Below are 20,880 nucleotides of genomic sequence, written 5' to 3' on the forward strand. Positions count from 1 at the left end.
AGGAAAAAATTCAAAGACTGACCCTCAAATCAGCTTTTAATTGCACCTAACAGCTGCAATCTGCGACACAGTCAGCAAGGAGGGTCCAGCCCCAGGGAAACCCTCCTCCCCAATGGTGATTTTTTTTTTCTCTTTCCTTCTCTCTTCTTCCTCCATCAAGTGGAAATAAAGCACCAACCAGAATCAAACTTTCGACATCCTGATCCCCTAGCCTATGGAAAGCCTCCCCACACCACGTTACACTGAGAAAATTTGGTGCCATTTCTCGCTGCCACCGCCTCCTCCAAACCTGCCTGTGTGTCAACTGACAGAACAAACAGGTGGGCACCATGCAGGAATTACCTAACCACCCCCAGGAACATAAACCAGTGCAGCCCTTGGGCAGACTGATCCCCTCAACAAAACTGGAAAACAAACAGTGAACTGCAATCAAACATGAACAGCAAAGAGGGGTGGGTGGAAAGCTGAAACTGCACTGGAGAAAGGGGGCAGGGCAAGGAGCTAAACTCAGCACCAAACTCTCAGTAAATAAACACAGGAAAGGCAGCAAAGGCTGAGAGCAGTTGGGCAATAAGCCACTCCCTGAAGCAGGGCAGGTAGTGGATCACAGAGCTCATCTCCTGAGTCAGAGAGCAGCACCCAAAACCGAACTGACCCACAAAACTGATGAACAGTGAACTGTAATCTAGCATGGACAGAGGAGTGGGAAGTTGGAACACAACCTGCCCCAGAGAAAGGAGACGGGCAAAGAAATAAACTCCCAGTGTGGAAATCCCAGTAAACGAGCACAACAATAAGCCACCTCCAAAGCAGGGCAGGTAGTGGATTGCAGAACTGATCTCCTGAACCACAGGGCAGCATTCAAACTAGAACTGCCTCACCTTGCTGGGGGAGGAGCTGACCAAACAGCTGCAGCTGAATGGTAACACAGTTATCAACTGGGGAAATCAGTATCTCTGACTACCCTGCATGATCTGGCAAAGCTACCTCACCTCACAATTTCAATTTAACTGGTAGACAGAAGAACAAATTACTACTCACAAGCCAGCACCTGGTGAGACCACATCAGAGCTTCTGCTCATGTATCAATACCAGGACTGAATGCCAGAGGAGTAACTCCAGAACTTAAACTAAGACTGAAATACCATTGTTCCTGAACCTGATGTTTATTTATTTATTTGTTACATTATTGTACATTTTAAAATTTTTATTCCTATTTTTTTTCTTTCTGTACTATCAACTTTACCATCACTAGTTTCTCATCCTTACTGTCACCCCTTCAATCTCCCTCCTTCTCCTGTGCTAAAATGCATTGCTTTCCTTCCCAACAACACTTTCTGCCCCTTCTCATCTACTCTCTCCCCCTGCCCTCACCTTCCCCTCTGATTCTCCCCCAACCTATCACCAGACTACCCCTCCTTTCTACACACTCGCCACCTGCTGACCAACCTACTATATCAACTTTATACAACCCCAACCCCCTATAATCCCTGACACAAGCACCCTACACTACAGCACTAGAAATACACTCAAAACACACAAGGGCTACAAAACCCAGCAGCTCCCACACACCCACCCCACTTCCCACCTCCCCTTTTAGTGCCATCCAAACCAATTCCCCAAATTTCTATAGCTAGCCTAACAAACATTAACTGCCCCCAACTCCCACTGTTTATAGATATCACCACCAAGGTGTCTTCTATATAATATATAAGCAACTGGTTGAGTATTGAACTTGTGAATTAGATATTGCTAAATTACACCTCCAGGCCAGGGACAGAAGTAGCATACCAACCTATCTAACAACCAAGACAGCCACAACACAAAAATTAATCAAGAACACAGTTGCACAGTACCAAGTGGAGTGATGGGAAGAAGAAGGAGGAATGGAAACCACTCTCCTCAAAAAAATAATTTAATACAGGACTCAGAGAGAAATGAAGAAAACAGATACTCAGTTTCTGACCCCAACAAAACAATGATAAATGACACTAAGGAACCAAGCAATCCCCAAAAAACACCCTCAAAGAACTCTTGCAAGAAATTGCTGATAATTTCATGGAGAAGACACTAGACATGGTTAACCAAAATGTACAAGATGCACTCAAGAAATTGCAAGACACCAAAAATAAAGAACACGAGAAGACACAGAAACAAACAAATGAATTCAGAGGAGCCATAAATAAACACCAAAATGAAACAGAGAACACTATAGAGAGATAAATGAATTAAAGATGAAAATAAAAAATACTAAAGAGGAAGTGACTGAAGATATAGAAAACCTCAGTAAAAAGAATCAAACAGAAACACAAATAACAGTGGAAGGCCACTCCAGCAGACTTGAACAAGTGGAAGATAGAATCTCAGAACTCGAAGATAAAATAGAAATTAAAGAAAAAAGTGAAGAAATGTTAGACAAACAACTCTAGAGCTGTGAAAGGAATATGCAAGAACTTACCAAGTCCATAAGTCCATCAAAAGACCAAACCTAAGAATCATGGGTATTGAAGAAGGAAGAAGAGTTCCAAGGAAAAGGGTTTTGTAATATATTCAATAAAATAATAACAGAAAATTTCCCAAATCTAGAGAAAGTTTTGCCCATTCAAGTACAGGAAGCCTCTAGGACACCAAACAGACGTGACCAAAACAGAACCTTCCCATGCTATATTATCATTAAAACAACAAGCACAAAGAACAGAGAAAGAATACTGAAGTCTGTAAGAGAAAAAACAAATAACATATAAAGGTAAACCCATCAAAACAACAGATTCTCAATGGAAACCTTAAAAGCAAGAAGGGCATGAAGTGAGGTATTTTGGGCACTGAATGAAAATAATTGCAACCCTAGGATACTCTACTCAGCAAACTATCATTCAAAATAGATGGAACAATAAAAAAATATTCATGATAAGCAGAAACTAAAACAATATATGATCACCAAGTCACCACTACAAAAGATTCTCCAAGGAATTCTGCACACAGAAGATGAAAGCAAACAAAATCACAAGAGGACAGGTAGTATCATATCACAGAAGAAGAAAAGACAAAGAATCAGAGAGTAGCATTGATTCAGCTGCACATAATCAAGCCCTTAAAAAACAAAAACAACTAAATGGTAGGAATCACCACATACCTATCAATATTAACACTGAATGTCAATGGACTCAACTTCCCCATCAAAAGACACTGTTTGGCAAACTGGATTAAAAAGGAAGATTCAACAATCTGTTGTGTACGGGAGACCAATCTCATTGACAGAAACAAGCATTGGCTTAGGGTGAAAGGCTGGAAGAAGACTTACCAATCCAGTGGCCTCCAAAAATAGGCAGGAGTAGCAATACTTATATTAGACAAAGTAGACTTCACACTTACGTTGATCAAATGAGATAAAGAAGGGCACTTCATACTAATAAATGGGGAAATATACCAAAAGGAAATAACAATTATTAACCTATATGCACCCAACATCAGTGCTTCCAATTTCATCAAACATACTCTAAAGGACTTATAAGCACATATAGACTCCAACACAGTGGTAGTAGGAGACTTTAAAACTCCCCTGTCACCAATAGATAGGTCATACAAACAAAAAAAATCAATAAAGAAATTTTAGAACTAAATCACACCATAGAGCAAATGGATCTAGCTGATGTCTACAGAATATTTCATCTGACTTCCGCACAATATACATTCTTCTCAGCAGCCCATGGAACTTTCTCCAAAATAGATCATGTCTTAGGGCACAAAGCAAGCCTCAGCAAATATAAGAAAATAGAAATAATCTCATGCATTCTATCTGATCACAATGCATTAAAACTAGAACCGAATAACAAAAACAACAGAAAATATGCAAAAATTGGAAGCTGAATAATATATTGCTCAATGATCAGTGGGTCACTGATGAAATAAAGGAGGAAATTAAAAGGTTCCTGGAAGTTAATGAAAATGAAAACATGACCTACCATGACAGCAAAGGCAGTCCTGAGAGGAAGGTTTATAGCCATGAGTGCATATATTAAAAGGACAGAAAGATCTCAAATCAATGACCTAATGTTACATTATAACCTCCTAGAAAAACAAGAACAAGCAAATCCCAGAACAAGCAGAAAGAGAGAAATAATAAAAATAAGGGCCGAAATTAATAAAAAAGAAAGAAAAAAAAAACCATACAAAGAATGAATGAAACAAGAATCTGGTTCCTTGAAAAAATAAACAAGATTGACAAACCCTGGCAAATCTGACTAAAATGAGGAGGGAAAAGACCCAAATCAGTAAAATCAGAAACACAAAAGGGAAGATAACAACAAACACCAAGGAAATCCAGGGAATTATCAGACTACTTTGAGAACCTATATTGACCATCCAAAACTGAATCAAGAGGATATTAACTACCTAAACTTATCTGTAACATGAAATGAAATTGAAGCAGAAATAAAGAGTCTCCCAAAAAAGAAAAGTCTAAGAACTGATGGATTCTCTAACTGAATTCTACCAGACATTTAAAGAAGAACTAATACCAACCCTCCTTAAACTCTTCCATGAAATAGAAAGGGAAGGAATACTGCCTAACTCATTTTATGAAGCCAGTATTACACTCATCCCAAACCCAGACAAAGACACATACAAAAAGGAGAACTACAGACAAATCTCCTTAATGAACATCAATGCAAAAATCCTCAATAAAATAATGACAAACCAAATCCAACAACACATCAGAAATATCATCCATCATGACCAAGTAGGCTTCATCCCAGGGATGCAGGGGTGGTTCAACATACACAAATCTATAAATGTAATACAGCACATCAATAGAAGCAAAGACAAAAACCACTTGATCATCTCAATAGATACAGAAAAAGCCTTTGACAAGATCTAACACACTTCATGATAAAAGCTCTAAGAAAACTAGGAATAGAAGGAAAGTACCTCAACATAATAAAGGCTACATATGACAAACCTATAGCTAACATCATACTTAAAGGGGAAAAACTGAAACCATTTCCCCTAAAATCAGGAACGAGACAAGGATGCGCACTATCCCCGCTCTTATTCAACATAGTACTGGAATTCCTAGCCAGAACAATTAGGCAAGAAAAAGAAATAAAAGGAATACAAATAGGTAAAGAAACTGTCAAAATATCCCTATTTGCAGATGATATGATCCTATACCTCAAAGACCCAAAAAACTATACCCAAAAACTCTTAGACACCATAAACAACTTCAGCAAGGTGGCAGGATATAAAATCAACTTATAAAAATCATTAGCTTTTCTATACACCAACAATGAACAAACTGAAAAGGAATATATGGAAACAATTCCATTTACAATAGCCTCAAAAAATCAAATACCTAGTAGTAAACTTAACAAAGAATGTGAATGACCTCTACAAGGAAAACTACAAACCCCTGAAGAAAGAGATTGAGAAGGACTACAGAGGGTGAAAGGATCTCCCATGCTCATGGACTGGATAGAATCAACATAGTAAAAATGGCTATACTACCAAAATGCAATTCTCATCAAAATCCCAATGACATTCATCACAGAGATTGAAAAATCTACCCTAAAGTTCATTTGGAAACACAAGAGACCACAAAGAGCCAAGGCAATATTCAGCAAAAAGAGCAACGCTGGGGGTATCACAATACCCGACTTCAAACTACATTACAGAGCCATAGTAATAAAAACAGCATGGTACTGGCACAAAAACAAATATGAAGACCAGTGGAACAGAATAGAGGACCCAGATATGAATCCATACAACTATGCCCACCTTATTTTTGACAAAGGCGCCAAAAACATACGATGGAGAATAGACAGCCTCTTCAACAAATGTTGCTGGGAAAAATGGTTTCAGAAAACTGAAACTAGATCCATGTCTCTCACCCTGTACTAGTATCAACTCAAAGTGGATTAAGGACCTTAATATCAGACCCAAAACTCTGGAGTTAGTACAGGAAAGAGCAGGGAATACTCTGGAAGCAATAGGTACAGGCAAGGATATCCTTAATAGAACCCCAGCAGCTCAGCAACTAAGAGAAAATATGGACAAATAGGACTTCATAAAATTAAGAAGCTTCTGCACAACAAAAGAAATAGTCTCTAAACCGAAGAGACCACCCACAGAGTGGGAGAAAATATTTGCTGGCTATACATCAGACAAAGGACTGATAACCAGAATATACAGGCAGTTCAAAAAACTAAACTCCCCCCAAATCAATGAACCAATAAAGTGGGAAACTGAACTAAACAGAACTTTTTCAAAGGAAGAAATCCAAATGGCCAAAAATCACATGAAAAAATGCTCACCATGCCTGGCCATAAAGGAAATGCAAATCAAAACTACACTAAGATTCCACTTCACTCCTGTTATAATAGCTATCCTCAAAAACACCACCAACAACAAATGTTAGTGAGGATGTGGGAATGTAAGCAAGTACAACCACTCTGGAAAACAATATGTAGGTTTCTTAAGAAACTAAACATAGATCTGCCATATGATCCAGCAATACCACTCCTAGGGATATACCCAAAAGGAATGTGACTCAGGTTACTCCAGAGGCACCTGCAGTACTATTTACAATAGCAAAGTTATGGAAACAGCCAAGATGCCCCACCACTGATGAAAGGATTAAGAAAATCTAATATTTATATACAATGGAATTTTACTCAAATACAAAGAAGAATGAAATTTTGTAATTAGTAGGTAAATGGATGGGACTGGAGAACATCATCTTAAACAAAGTTAGCCAGGCTCAGAAGGCCAAAAATCATATGTTCTCCCTCATATGTGGATTATAGATATAAAACAAATGCAGTAATATTGGACATGGGTCACATACTAAGGGGAGAATGCATACAGGAGGAATAGGGAAAGGGAAGGAAACCTAAAACTTGAAAGTGTTTGATGTGCCCACTGTAGAGGAGCGAATAAAGTAATCTTAAACTGACAGAGGCCACTATGAGAAGGTGACCCAGAAGTAGTGAAGAGGTCTGGGAGAGATTAACCAATTCAGGTTGTAATACACATGTGCATGGAAGCAATGCTAGGAATCTCTCTGTATAGCTATCTTTATCTCAAGCTAGCAAAAATGCCACATCTTTCTTATTATCTCTTATGCTTTCTCTTCAACAAAACTGGAGAAGAAGAGGGCAGAAGAGGGCAGAACAGGATCTGCCTGGAAGTGAGGGGTAGGGGAAGGGGGAGGGAGGGTGGGTGGACAGTGGGGAGAGATGGCCTAAACAATGTATACACATACGAATAAATGAATAAACAATAAGAACTATAATATTTATTAAATAAAAATGAGAAGACTAAAGGAACATTAATCTCTTCATTGTAAAATAAATAACTGCTTGAAGTCTATTTTCAAAGGTCCATGTGCTCTTGCCAACTAGTTAGGGTCTGGATGTATAGTCTAAATACGGACAAAGGTTGGAGTCACAATATCCATTCAAGTCCCATAGAGTTAGGAAGAAATCTAAACAGAGTGGGAGTGAGTCATGATATATTTTCATGTATAAATCATTTCACTGAGTGTGCTTTGATCAACATACCTACTCTATTTGGTCAAATTTCTTTCTGAGATTATACTGCTACAAAAATTCCCATCAGTTTATGCTGATAAAGCACATATTACAGTCCTTCAGTGCAATATATCTGTGAAAAGTACAATGGAAATTCATAAGTTAGAAATGCCCCAGTGATTTTTAAGAATACTGAAAATTCAAGACCAAGCTTTTCTGTTGTTCTGAGTCTAGTTTGGTCAAAATGTTGATTTGACCAAAATATTGATTGGAACCACCACAGCCAATATACTAACAAAATTATATATGGATGTGTATATATATCCTTTTCTAATTGATTTGCAAGAATTCTGCAAACAGCTTTCATGCATTAAACAAATGTTAGTTAATACAACTTTTTAACATTCATATACAAAGAATAGTATTACTGTTATAATAGTACTTAAATAAAATAAATAAATAAATATGATTTTTGAGTCAGGGTCTTCCTAAATAGCTCAGGCTGGCCTCAAACATATGACACTCCTGCCTCAGTTTCCCACCTGCTGGATTATAGGTGCATGTCACCATGTCCAGCTTCAAATAAACAAATAGAAGATAACTGGACATTCTATCTTATATATGCCTCTTCAGTGATTATAATTGCTATTCAGAATATTTTTCTAAACTATAAAGATTTAATAATTTTTGTTTTGGGTAGCACTGGTATTTGAACTTATCTGCACTTGCCAGGCAGGTGGCTACCACTTGAGCCATGTCTCTTGCCCTTATAGAAGTTTTTAAAATACGAATTCCAGGAATGCTTACAAATTATGAGTAAAAAAATTCCATTGGAAATTGTTATGGATGTTTACTGAATAATAATTAAAGAAAAAGAGAGATACTCTCTTGTATGCCTATATTCAACTTAGTAGCAATAAGCTAAAATGCTGAAAGGAAGGGTTACTGCTCCAGAAATAGGCACGTTTCTCCGTTCCTCTTTGTTTGTGCATGTCTAAAGTCTACATTCTTCACCGTAAGACTCTTTATCAAATGCTGGCCTTCATGCATGTTTCTTCTTTCCCAGTGACAATGCCGCCTGCTCTAAACAGTAATTGTGAACTATTCATGGTAGGAACGTGGGGTGGAAATACAAAGAATAATATACTTTCTGGAAGTCAATGGGATTAGTTTAAATATGATATATTATTTAAAATTTATTCCTAATTGAATAGCAATATTTACTAGAAAAAGGTGATAAAAGAGCAAAGCCATAGATGAAAGTAGCTATCAGTGAGCTGCAGGTTCCTTGGAGGCCAGAACTATGAAAAGCCAAACAGGACTTTCTGAGAAAAGAGGAAATAAGAAATGAAATAATATGGGAAGAGATAAAAGTCTTAGAGGCTAATAATCAAAGTCTACGATTCAGCTGCAATGTAAAGATATAGAGTGTGCAAATGCAGAATGGAAAGGACTGTAGGGAAGGCCTATAACAAAAGTTAGAATCATTAGAAATAAGACTTTAAAACCAAAACCTACGAAGTATGCTCTGAGTTGGTATCTATATTAACCAAAGATTTTTAAAATGAGCCAAAAGGGCCTAAAGTGGAAAGGCTCTTAGTTGTCCAGGATCAGAACAATCGATGACTGGGGAAAGGTTAGATCTAGCTCAGGGGATGGGCGTAATGAAAGAGAAGGTGAATGACAAGAGCAAGTACAGAGAGGTTACTGCTACCGCTTTAAGACTGCACACAGGAAACGTAACACACCTAGGATGTACAGTTTTTTAATTCAGTTAAGTTACTATCTTTTAATGGGTCAGTGCCCTTGAAATAAGAGGTTCCTTGTATTACATCCAAATAAGGGAAGTCAAATAGTGCAAAAAGGACTAATAAAGTTTTCAGTATTTTTTGCTACATGGGTGCTCTATTAACTTCAGACACTAGAGGTTTGTTTTCATGTGGAATAATGAAATGAAATTAATGGTAGCTTTTATTTATTTATGAATTATTATTTTTTTTGGGTAGTGTTGGGGTTGGAACTCAGGGCCTCACGTTTGCTAGGCAGCGCTGTACCTCTTGAGCCACTCCACAGGTAATGGCAGCTTTTATTATTTCATTTCCCATACCTTATTTTTTTAATGTTCCTTGCTGTGCACTTGAAGATATGGCAATAGTTTAATACAAAAAAATGTATGGCTTAACATGTCCTTAGTAAGCAGCTGTTTATGAAGATAATATTTTCAGTCACTGGATTAGAAAGCAAGATTCTGAGATTATTGTTGGGCCTAGGTCTCTAACTTGTCAACCAAAAAAGTTACTTCCTCTTTTGTATAATGAATTACAGAAGTACAGTTCAACTGTTGTTGTCTATGAGGGTTTATTAGCTCACGGTGGGTGAGCAGAGTTACTGATATTTTCTCTGCCAGTGACCAAAATATCTACACACTTCATAAAATACAAAGAACTTTCTAAAAAATTAGTAATATCCATTTCACAAACTACCAATTCAAGCGGAACACTTAAGTAGAAATGACAAAAGATTTGTTCTTAGGGTTGATAAAAAATTTATATCATGGCATTCAAGTAAAGTTATTTTCTGTGTTCTGATTTAATGAATCATGTGAGTTGTATCTGGTTGGGTGACACAGATTCTGGCTCACTGAAGCCTATTCTAATTCTTCCTCGCATAGCCTTCCTTGGGACAGTAAGGCCAGAACAACATGTCAGATTGAGGTAATATCAAAAAAACAGAGAGTAGGGCTGGAGATTCTATGAAGTTGACTGTTAACACTTCTTGACCTGTGAGTGTCCAGTAAGTTTTCAAGGTCCTATGGGCTTCAATAACCTAACAAACATCTGTTAGCAACAGTAATGCAGTGATGAACGATCCTCAAAAGATTTTTGCAATTCAAGCTGAAAAACACTACATTTATAAATGGTTTTAACCCTATTGAAAAACAGTTGTAGAAACCACTAGTGGTTCCTTAAAAGGTGTATGAGTATTAAATGTTTTATATGTGCTTGTGTAGTAGGCATCTATTTTAATTCCTTTAAATCTGTTAGATTTTAAAGTGTACTTTAATTTGGAAACTAAACTTCTCTGATGCTATTAAAGGTAAAACAATAAAAATGGAATAGCATTAGGTATATAAAAATAGAAATGTAAAATAATGAAGCTTATTCAATGTTAATAAAATGAATTATTAAAAATGAAACTGAAGGACCGTTGTGTATGTGCCACACAAGGGGATATTCTTCTCTTTCAAGAGATAAGGAATAGTATTTTGTGAAGAGAATCCTCAAAAGAAAAGATGGTTAAAAATATATAAAGAGAATGAGTATAGCTTATCAATGGCTTATCACTTTATATGAGAATTATTTAAGAATTTTATAAGAAAGGAAAAAAAGGCACAAAATAGAGGTATGGCATTTTTCAAGGCAATTTATAAAATCAATAAATAACTTTCTTTTTCCCTAATTAGAATCCTTATATTTACAGCTAAAATCTGAAACAATACTTACAACGACAGCAACACCATAGCAATTAAAGTCCACTCTGTAGGTTTGTGTATAATGTTTCTATTTGTTAATCTGAAAGACAATAAGATAAAACTTATCCAAGGATTTTTACGTTACTTACCTAAGTAAGTAAACTTTCTATTTCTGGATAAAATCAAATTGTGACATTATGTCTCAAAGAAGTAACTTCTAAATACTTAATATATTCCATAGGAAAAAGTCAGTTAATATAATAATATGACTGTCACTCTCAAAAGGAAGTTCTCCAGTTCTACTTTTATATGTTTACAATAACAGTATTATTAGACAAGATGGCAATATAGAAATGGGGTAACTAAAATGCATGACGTATAGAAACACACACATATACATCCTGCAACAGCATCCTATATGCTTTCTCCTAATTTAACCTTTTATTAAAGGTAACAAGGTAAGTAATTTCTGATTTTAATTTTACTTTATCTTTTGCACCTTTCCATCTTGTGCTAGGTTGCCAGCAGGCAATTAAGGAATGTCATAATCTGTAATTTGTAGAAATAAGAACTGGCTTAATTAGTTGTAAAGCTAGGTCTTTATTAGAGAAAACTTAAGGTTTAAAAAAATCCTAAGGAAATTCTATTACTTAGCTGTTGATGGCAACAAAATATTCTGGAGTAGTCTTAGTTTCTCAGAAAGCATTTTTTAAAAAAGATACTAATTGGCAAAACCAAAGGTTAGTGAAGACAGGAAGAGAGAGTACCTTTAATGCACTGCTGATGGGAGCAAGTGAAGAATAATTTGGCAATATCTAATAAAGTTGAAAATGCACATGAATAGCTTAGCTATTCTATTTGTAGATATAAAGAGTAAAAAAAATGCTAGGGCTAGAAGTGTGGCTCAAGAGGTAAAACACCTGCCTAGCAAGTACAAGGCCCTGAGTTCAAACCCCAGAACCACCACCAAATAAACAAACAAACAAAAAACCCAAACAAAAAACTTCTCTTATTAATGTATAAGGAAATACATGTGAAGATTGTTAATACAATGCTGCTTGTAATAGGGAAAAAATAAATTGTGGCATATTTACAGAGTACTGACTACCTGTTAAAACAAATGATCTAGATTTACATGTTTCCTCATAATTTTGAGTGAAAGAAAGTAAACATGGTATGATATTGCTTATATAAATCAAGAGAAGATAATACCAAATACTGTTTATGGACATATACATATATGTGGTAAAAGTATAAAAGTAAAGACTAGAAGGATACACATTTGCCTCACAGTGTATAGGTAACTTCTATGGAGGCAAGGAGGGTGAGTTAGGAAAGGGAACAAAGGAGACGCCATGTCTTCCTCATTCTTTGAGTTGGCTGCTCCATCTGTCTGGAACCATCTTCCTCAGCTAAATTTCCTTATGCTATCTTTGCAATAAGGCCTGTCTGGACCACATTTTTAAAAAGTGTAACCTGCTTTCTAACTCCAAGCCTAATCTGTTGACTTCCTTCTTCTGCTATATATTTTCCTTTTCTTTTTCCTTACCATTTATCACTGTCTAACACATTATTTATTTTCTCTTTCCTGAGTGCAGGAAACTGTGTTCTTCACCTATTCTTCACTCATTCCAAGTATTCAGAATACTTTTTTTTAAAAATTAACCTACAATGTTTTCTTTCTTTTATTTAAAAGTATACATCTGAGCCAGGCACTGGTGGCTCACACCTCCTAGTTAATCAGGAGGCAGAGATCAGGAGGATCAAGGTTCGAAGCCAGCCCAGGCAAATAGTTCACAAGACCCTATCTCGAAAAAACCCATCACCAACAAGCTCAAGGCATAGGCTTGAGTTCGAACCTCAGTACCACAAAAAAAAGTACATCTGAATCAAATTTTATAAAGTATTAATGTATTAATTCTGAATGGAGAATATGTTTTATTACAACCTAAATTTTCCTCATAGGTAAAAATGTTTTCAAAGTTAACGTCTAGATGATACAAAAGGGAGTATAATATAAATGGTCTGCACCATTAGTAGTATTTTGTCTTGGACACGTTATTTGATGGCTATAGAACTTTTTTCTTAATTTGGTGAAATAAAGACAATAATTCCACCTATCTCATAGCATTCTTGTAAATATTAAATGTACACATGGCATCCATGTTGGTAAACTCAATGGACATTTCTCAAGTCTTCCCTTCTTCATGGAACATTTTCACCTGGTTTCCCTCTCTCTCACTGGCAATCATTCTCAGACCTAAATATTGGAGCACCCTGGAGTTGTGTTCTGAGGTTTCTTCTCTTCTCTATAAACTCTTCCCTTTGGAGATATTATCTAATCTCATAGTACTAAATATATAACTATGTGCAGACAACTCTGAAATTTATTGTTGCTAGCCTGGACCTCTTCCTTGAGTTCCACTCTTCTGTATATAAAGGTTTATTTGACATCTCCATTTGGAGGTCTGATAGGCACCTCAAAACTTAGTACAAGCTGGGTGCTGGTGGCTCACAACTGTAATCCTAGCTATTTGGGAGGCTGATACTGGGAGAATCATGATTGTTCAGATCAGGCAAATAGTTTGCAAGACCCCATTTCCAAAATAACCAGAGCAAAAAATGGACTAAAGGTGTGGCTCAAGTGGCAGAGTGGCAGAGCTTTGCAAATGGGAAGCACTAAGTTCAAATCCAGTCCTTTAAACAACAACAAACCCAAACCAAAAAACTCAGTATAGAAAAAACTGAGTTCTTCATCTTCTCCCACAAACCCAGGTCCTCCTGTGGGCATCCCATCTCAGTAACAGTTAATGGCTGCCCAATCCTTCCAGAATCTGGTGGCTCAGGCCAAAATTCTTATGTCCAACCTAGTAACCAAATTCTGATGATTTCACTTTTGAAAGAGAACCAATCAGTTATTATTACCTCCACTACTTTCCCTTTTTTGGGTCCACATTACCTACATGGCTATATTACCAAAATAGCCTCATAACTGTTCTATCTGTTTCTGCTCATCTGTTGTATTCTCAACTCAGCAGCAGAGTGACGTTGTTAAAAAATAAATATTACATCAGGGCATTACTCTGTTTAGAACCCAACAACTGCCTCCATCTCTCTCACAGCAAAAGCCAAAGAATTACTAGGGCTATATGGTCTATACAATTTGTACTATGCTCAACCCCTGTCTCTTATTTGGTTGAACATATCTTGTCCTTGCTCATTTCTCCAGGCTTCTTATCAGCATCCTAAATAATCTATGACTGCATCAGGTCCACTTCTGCTTTAGAGCTTTTGCACCTGTCTTTCCTTCTGTCTGAAATATTTTCAGGCATAGCAACAGGTTGTCCCTTACTTCCCATTAGGTCCTTACACAAGTGCATCACCTCAGTTAGGTCTTCCCTAACCAGTCTATATAAAATGGAAACTTTCTCCCTTCTAGTACCATCTTGTCTCCCTGCTTCTTGGAAAAAATGAAGAGAATGGCTTGGGAAAGAGAAAAGAGTGTATCACTACAGAATAATAACAACAGGTTTTACATTAAAAATTTATATACTCCCTCTACTAGAATGTAAATTCCATGAGAGAAAGGAATTTCCTGTTTTGTTCACTGTTGTATCTGTAACAAGTAAAATCTGATTTGAAGAAATGTCCTGACTCAACACCAATGACAGTATATCATTACCAACCAGCTTGTGATAGGACTTGTTTTACACTGTTGACAGGTAAATGAATGTTACATTCTGCATAACAGATTGTGGTGCAATTCGGTGGAAAGGACAGCTCTTAATTCACTGGGGAAAGATTCTTCAAAGAGCTGAAAAAAACTGCTTTATGTTTAGCTCCTAAAACAGGCTCTCAACTCTGGCTGCACATTAGAATCACCTAGAGGGCTTTTAAGAAAAACTAATGTCTGAGCACAACCCTAATCAAAGAAAACTACTCTCCAGGGGTGGAGCCAAGTATCTGCAGTTGTTAGCTGGCTTGAAAATCACTGTTTTACAAGCTCTCACTATTGATTATTATTTCAAAGAGAAGGATACAGGCACATATATCAATTCTTTCCCACTGTCAGTATTGATTAAGAAGATTTATCAATACTAGTCTCTATTATCAATATGGCATTTTTTTCCCAGAGATTTCACTTGGAAATCTCGCTTACTAATAGTCACATTGTTTTTTCAGAATCTGAAGACTCCATATCAGTTATCTTACTAGAGGTCATTCTGCAACAAAGTCAATTTAAGTCATTTTTATTAAAGCTACAGACTCTGAGCCATGGGCATTAAAGAGTAAATATTTAAAAAATAACATCGAATTGTTTCGGGAACAGAATTATGTAATGTCCCCTACCAAAATGATACATCATTTTTGTCTGGTTTTTCCTAAAGTTTTGATTAAACTTCAAGCATGTATAAACATAGAAAGAATATAAAATAAGCTCCCATTATGTTTTTGACAATGGTCAATTCCTGCCTGCTCGTGTTTCATCTACATAAAACCCATATTCATCACCATCTCTGCTAACTTAGATTTTTTTTCTTGTGGTACTAGGATTTAAACTCAGGACCTCATGCTTGCTAGGCCAGGGCTTTACCACTTGAGTCATGTCTTTAGTCCTCTTTTTATTTTTTAGTTTGTTTTTCAGATAGGGCCTCATGCTTTTGCCCAAGTCAGTCTTGGACTTTGATCCTCCTACTTTTGCATTTTAGGTAGTTGGGATTCTAGGTGTTAGCCACCCCACCCAGCTTGTTTTTGAGATAGGGTCTTGCCCAAGCTGCCCTCAAATCACAATCCTGTCTGCCTCTCTAGTGGCTAGGATTACAGGCATTCACCACATCTGGCTTTTTTTTTTTTTAATCTTTGATAATAATGACTACAGACACACACAATGGCAGATTTCTTTTAAAATGTTTTTTATATCAACCCCATTAGATACATTACGTTTTCAAATTCTCCTGGCAGAAATATCTAGGTTTGGGATTTTGCTCTGGTGAGATTACTGGTTCTCGATTTGATGTACATTTCTAAGTACATTTAGCATACCACCAGAAGTTTCTTTGATATGTATGTGGACACTTGGACTGCTGACATTAGTAAGGCTACCATTTTAAAAAACGGGAGATAAAATTCAAATGACCTAAGTTATTATTTTTTTTAGTGGTGCTAGGGAATCCAACCCAGGGCCTCATGCATGTTAAGTGCACACTCTACACCACCGAGCTATATTCCCAGCCCAAAGACACATTCATTCTTCATATCTTAGTTTTAATGTCATTTCTTCAGGAATAGTATCCCTGATGATACAATGACTTCCTCACTTGGTGAGGCTAACATCTTGATGCAACCTTCCAGAACTCTCCATCCTCTTATAAAATTGATTACACTTATAACTACCTTTTCTAGCTTTACTAAGGTATAATTGACAAAAATTATACATAAGCTATACAATGTGATGATTATGTATATGATGTGAAATGATTACCACAACCAAGCTATTAGCACATGCATCACCTTACAGAGTTACCTGTACATGTGTGGGACTGTGAGTGTGATGCCTAAGACCTACTCAGTTAGTATACTCCAAATGTATGATAGCATACATGTTACTTTAATAAGTAAGTTGCTTAAGCAAGTTGCTTAAGGAAGGAATTATATCCCAGTGTCTATGCAAGGCCTAGAACATAGCAGGAGATAGATAAAAACTTACTGAGTAAAGGAATAAAATATTCCCCTATGGAAAAGTTACAGGAAGAGTAGTATAGAAGAAAAGCAACGTGGCATGGGGTAAGGGAAAACGCTGGTCTGAGAACTAATAGATCTCGTTTTTCACTACATACCATAATGGCAAATCACAACCTAGTTTCATATAATAAAAGAAATGAAATGTGACATAGTCCCATGTCTCTTCATTCTTACCCCAAACCTCACTTTACTATAATTAAGTTGCCTTGTTCCTATGCTTTTATAATCAAATTCATGTTTTCTTGACAGAACATTTTTTTTAAAAAGACTTATACTATATCAGAACATTTTTTTTCTTGTTTTGCAGTACTGGAGTGTGAACTCAGGGCCTCGCGCTTGTTAGGTAGGTGCTCTACCACTTGAGCCTCTCCAGCAGCAATATGTCAGAACATTTTAAAAGCCTTCAACATAGCAATGTTAGAAAAGATATGAAGTGTAAAGTTTTTTTCAAAGTCTCTCTAGAGTATGGGTATGTAGTGTAGCATCTGTGAGGCCCTGGATTCCATCGCCACCACATACACACTCAAAAAGCTACTCTAGACTTGTGGTTTTAAAGGTTTTTTTTTTGTCCTGGGGGGTTTGAGCAGGCTAAGGCTCGCCACCACTAACCTATACCCCTGGACCCTGAAAGAAGTTTTGTCTAACTCAGGAACAAAGTGACCAGGTAGAAGATCAAGTACAGAGGACACTTTCTGTCTCAAACCAAGGGGCTTTCTCTGAAACACGAATATTCTAAAACCTTGAGTCTACACTGTCTTTTACAATTAATGACCTTTTCACCAACATAACTTGGTAAAAAAGCATGGGTTCTGTAGTTAGACAGCCTTCAGGTCATGACAGGCTATTTTCTTGGCTATACTGGGGTTTGAGCTTCACCTTTGCTAGGTGGATGCTCTACCACTTGAGCCATGCCCCTATCCCTTTTTGCTTTGGTTATTCTTTTGAATAGGGTCTTGCATTCCCTGGCCAGCTGGACTACTGTGATCATCCTATTTATGCCTTCTGCATAGCTGAGATAACAGGTGTGTGCCACCATGCCCAGCTTACTGCTTAAGATGGAGGTCTGACTAACTTTTTGCCTAGGCTGGCCTTGAAACGCATTCCTCCTGAACTTTGCCTTCCAAGTAGATGGGATTACAGGTTCGAGCCACTGTACCAGGCCTAGATGCATGAGAGAGGTTATCTAACCTCTCACCTGTTATCTAGAAATTAAATAACATATACAAAGTATCAAGTGCAGTTCACCACACAGTGAGAACTGTACTGACTGTATGTCCTGACATCATTCAGAAATTATCAGACTTGCTTCAAAAGACCAGAAATAACAGTACAGATAGTAGTACTCAACATGAAATACCTAAATTTCTACAGTATATGCAAGTAATAATGGGACAATACTGTAGTTATTTTTAAAAATATAATTCAAAAGACATAAGTAACCCTAAAGGAAAAAGAAATTTTACCCATAATAAGGCAGCACAAAACTAAACCATCAAGTTTCAATAACTTGATGTGATAACATTAGCTATCAAAGAGCTGAACAGAAGTTCTTATTGGCAGTATTTTTCATTAGTAATAATTTTTTCATAAAGGAAAACAAAGTAGGCATTACTTACAAAGACAATTTTATTTGTGGTCTCTGTATGGTAGAAAAACAAAGAGGTTGGGAAGAATCAACAAAAATTTCACTAATATGATCTCCATTTGCTGAATGTTCTAAAATTATTGACTGGCCCCAGAAGGAAGCAAGGAGAAGAACCAAGGGCCAGGGCTGATCAGTCAGGTATCTATATATCTATTGCTTTGAATTATGCCCTAGAGCAGTGGATTCCAATAAAATCTCCTGGACAGCATTAAAAATCCTGTCCTTTTGAAGGCCATATGCAAGACCAATTAAATCAGAATCCTTGGTGTTGAGGACTGGGGTAGTGGGACCAGGGATCAAGTTTGTAGGGATCCCCAGTTAACTCCAGTCAGTTTCCAAAGTTGACCAAAACTCACTGATTAGAAGTGTCTAAGTAGACTAACATTTTTTTTTTCCTTTGAGTTTCTAGTAAGCTCTCCAAGTATCTTGGAATAGCTGTTTTCTGTCTTTTGAAAGATATTCAATTAGATTTATAGAACAGAGTCACTCTGGAAAATATAAATTAAATTATTGCTATTTAATCTATTTTAAATGAACAGGGTAGAAAATGTATAGCTCAAGATGACAGGATCTATCATATTTTTTATTTTTTCTGGTGCTGGGGATTAAACCCATGGCCTCATGCATGCTAGGCAAGAAGTCTACTACTGAGTTATACTACCAATCCCTAAAAGGACTTATTTTAATGTCTCTTCAGTGACTTTACCAGTTAGCCCAAAATAATGATTAAATAAGCATTGTCTGCAGGAAGCTGAATGGCAAGTCTTTCCTCAACTAAATTCTGTGTTAGCATGTTATTCACTTCCTGATAAATCTAAAACAAACCCAAAACTTCAGCATTTTCTCACTTTGTATATCTTTTTTTTTGGTGGTGTTGGGGGGAGACAGTAATGATGTTTGAACTCAGGGCCTTACACTTCTGAGCCAGGTTCCTATACCATTTTAGCCTCTCTGCCAGCCCCATACTGTGAATATCTATTGAAACTTTATCAGCACTGTAGATGGTTGTTAAATGCTTTTTTTCCCCTTTTGGATGCATGGTTCTAAAACAGGCCCTGAAAAACTAGTGTCTCTTTTCATCACTAACAGGGATACAGAGAAGTTTAGCTTTGACCCAAACCCTTTTTTTTGTAAAGCATTTAGTCAGCCTTCCTAAGGCTCACCCAATCTGAAGACCACTTCTGGCATCGTTATTTTGTGTGTGATCAAAGATCTTGAAATTGTATTGTCTCTATGACAACTTATGAGTGTAATAATCTTATTAGAACCATCATGTTCAGATTTATTATTACCTAATCATTCACTTTGAAGTGAAAATGTCCTGTATGCATGTTTTATCAATCAGAAAAATCCCAAGCGCGCTACTTCACAAGTGGTATCAATTTTCTCTCCCTTTCTTTGTAGTTCTTAGCACTTCAAGTCTGTTCCACATAATTCAATATTAAATTACGCACTGTCTTGTATTGCTAAATGTATTCAGTTTGTCTTCTCAGAGGAGAGTTCTTCCTTGAAGATGGCCACTATGCTTCTTTTGTATTGCCCACAGTGCTTAGCACAGTGGTGGTCATCTGATATATATTTAATATTTCACTAATATCCACAATGTTACTGATTTTGTGTCATTCATTTATTTCTCCTTCATTTTAGGGCATTCTATAAACAAACTATCCAAAGTGAAACATAGCAAGGTTTGCGCACAGAAGCAGTGGCATTCAAGAGAAGATAAAAGGTAACATTTAGGGAGAAGAAAATAGCACTATATTTAGATGTAAAATAGCAAAGGTAAATGACTTCTGCCTTTGTCTACTTATGGTTCTGCAAGGCAATGAGTAAAGATAAAATAAATGAGAAGGATAAAAATCATAATGTTAATACTAACCTGAATGTTCGGACAAGATTTTTAAGTTCAGTGTAAATATCTCCGACTGTAATCTGAAGAGGACCCAAAAGTCCAGGCAATCTGAAAATAAAAAAATTATATTTCTTTTAAAATATGATTTAACTATATAAAATTTTGGGTGGCATGCTTACCTCTGGATTTTCCTGAGGCAATAATGGCACTAAGATGGAAGTAGTCCTAACTTAGAACAAAAACTTAAGCGAGATCGACTGGTGAGGAGTCATAGTTACTTTGCAGTAACTCCACACTCTACTTTGTAGTCCTGTGTTACAGAGTGTAAAGCACTGAAAAGCAACATCATTTTGGCTGCTATCTGTATTTTTGTCCTGAGGATTTTTTTTTTAAACTTGAAGAGCAGTTCGACAATATATATGAGTATCTTTGATCTATTAGTTGTATTATTAAAAAAAACTTTTTCTAAGGAAATAATCATTAATAAATAACAAATATTACTCAGATAAACATAAAAGATGTCTGTCACAGAAATATTTTTAGTAGTGAAAAATTAGAGATAGAAACATGTATCAATAGGTGGTTGGCTGAATAGATTATGGTATAGACATAGAACAATATATAACAAAAATCTTATTTATTT

General features: G+C 36.5%; 1 protein-coding gene across 5 annotated transcripts in view; it reads right to left on the bottom strand.

The window, feature by feature from the left end:
* The window catches only part of Rpap2 (RNA polymerase II associated protein 2), a 105,909-nt gene that overhangs the window by 47,153 nt on the left and 37,876 nt on the right, over positions 1–20,880 (bottom strand). For 4 of the 5 annotated variants that reach the window (XM_020159540.2, XM_074076474.1, XM_074076475.1 and 1 more), the window contains exons 11-12: positions 20,265–20,345; positions 11,030–11,098 (exon numbers count right to left, since the gene is read on the bottom strand). In XM_020159540.2, the coding sequence (XP_020015129.1) occupies positions 11,030–11,098; positions 20,265–20,345 (150 nt within the window). The remainder of the gene's footprint in view (positions 1–11,029; positions 11,099–20,264; positions 20,346–20,880) is intronic. The other variant, XM_074076476.1, reaches the window with a different exon arrangement.

This window comes from Castor canadensis, chromosome 6 (genome assembly GCF_047511655.1).
Source record: "Castor canadensis chromosome 6, mCasCan1.hap1v2, whole genome shotgun sequence".
Taxonomy (NCBI): Eukaryota; Metazoa; Chordata; class Mammalia; order Rodentia; family Castoridae; genus Castor; species Castor canadensis.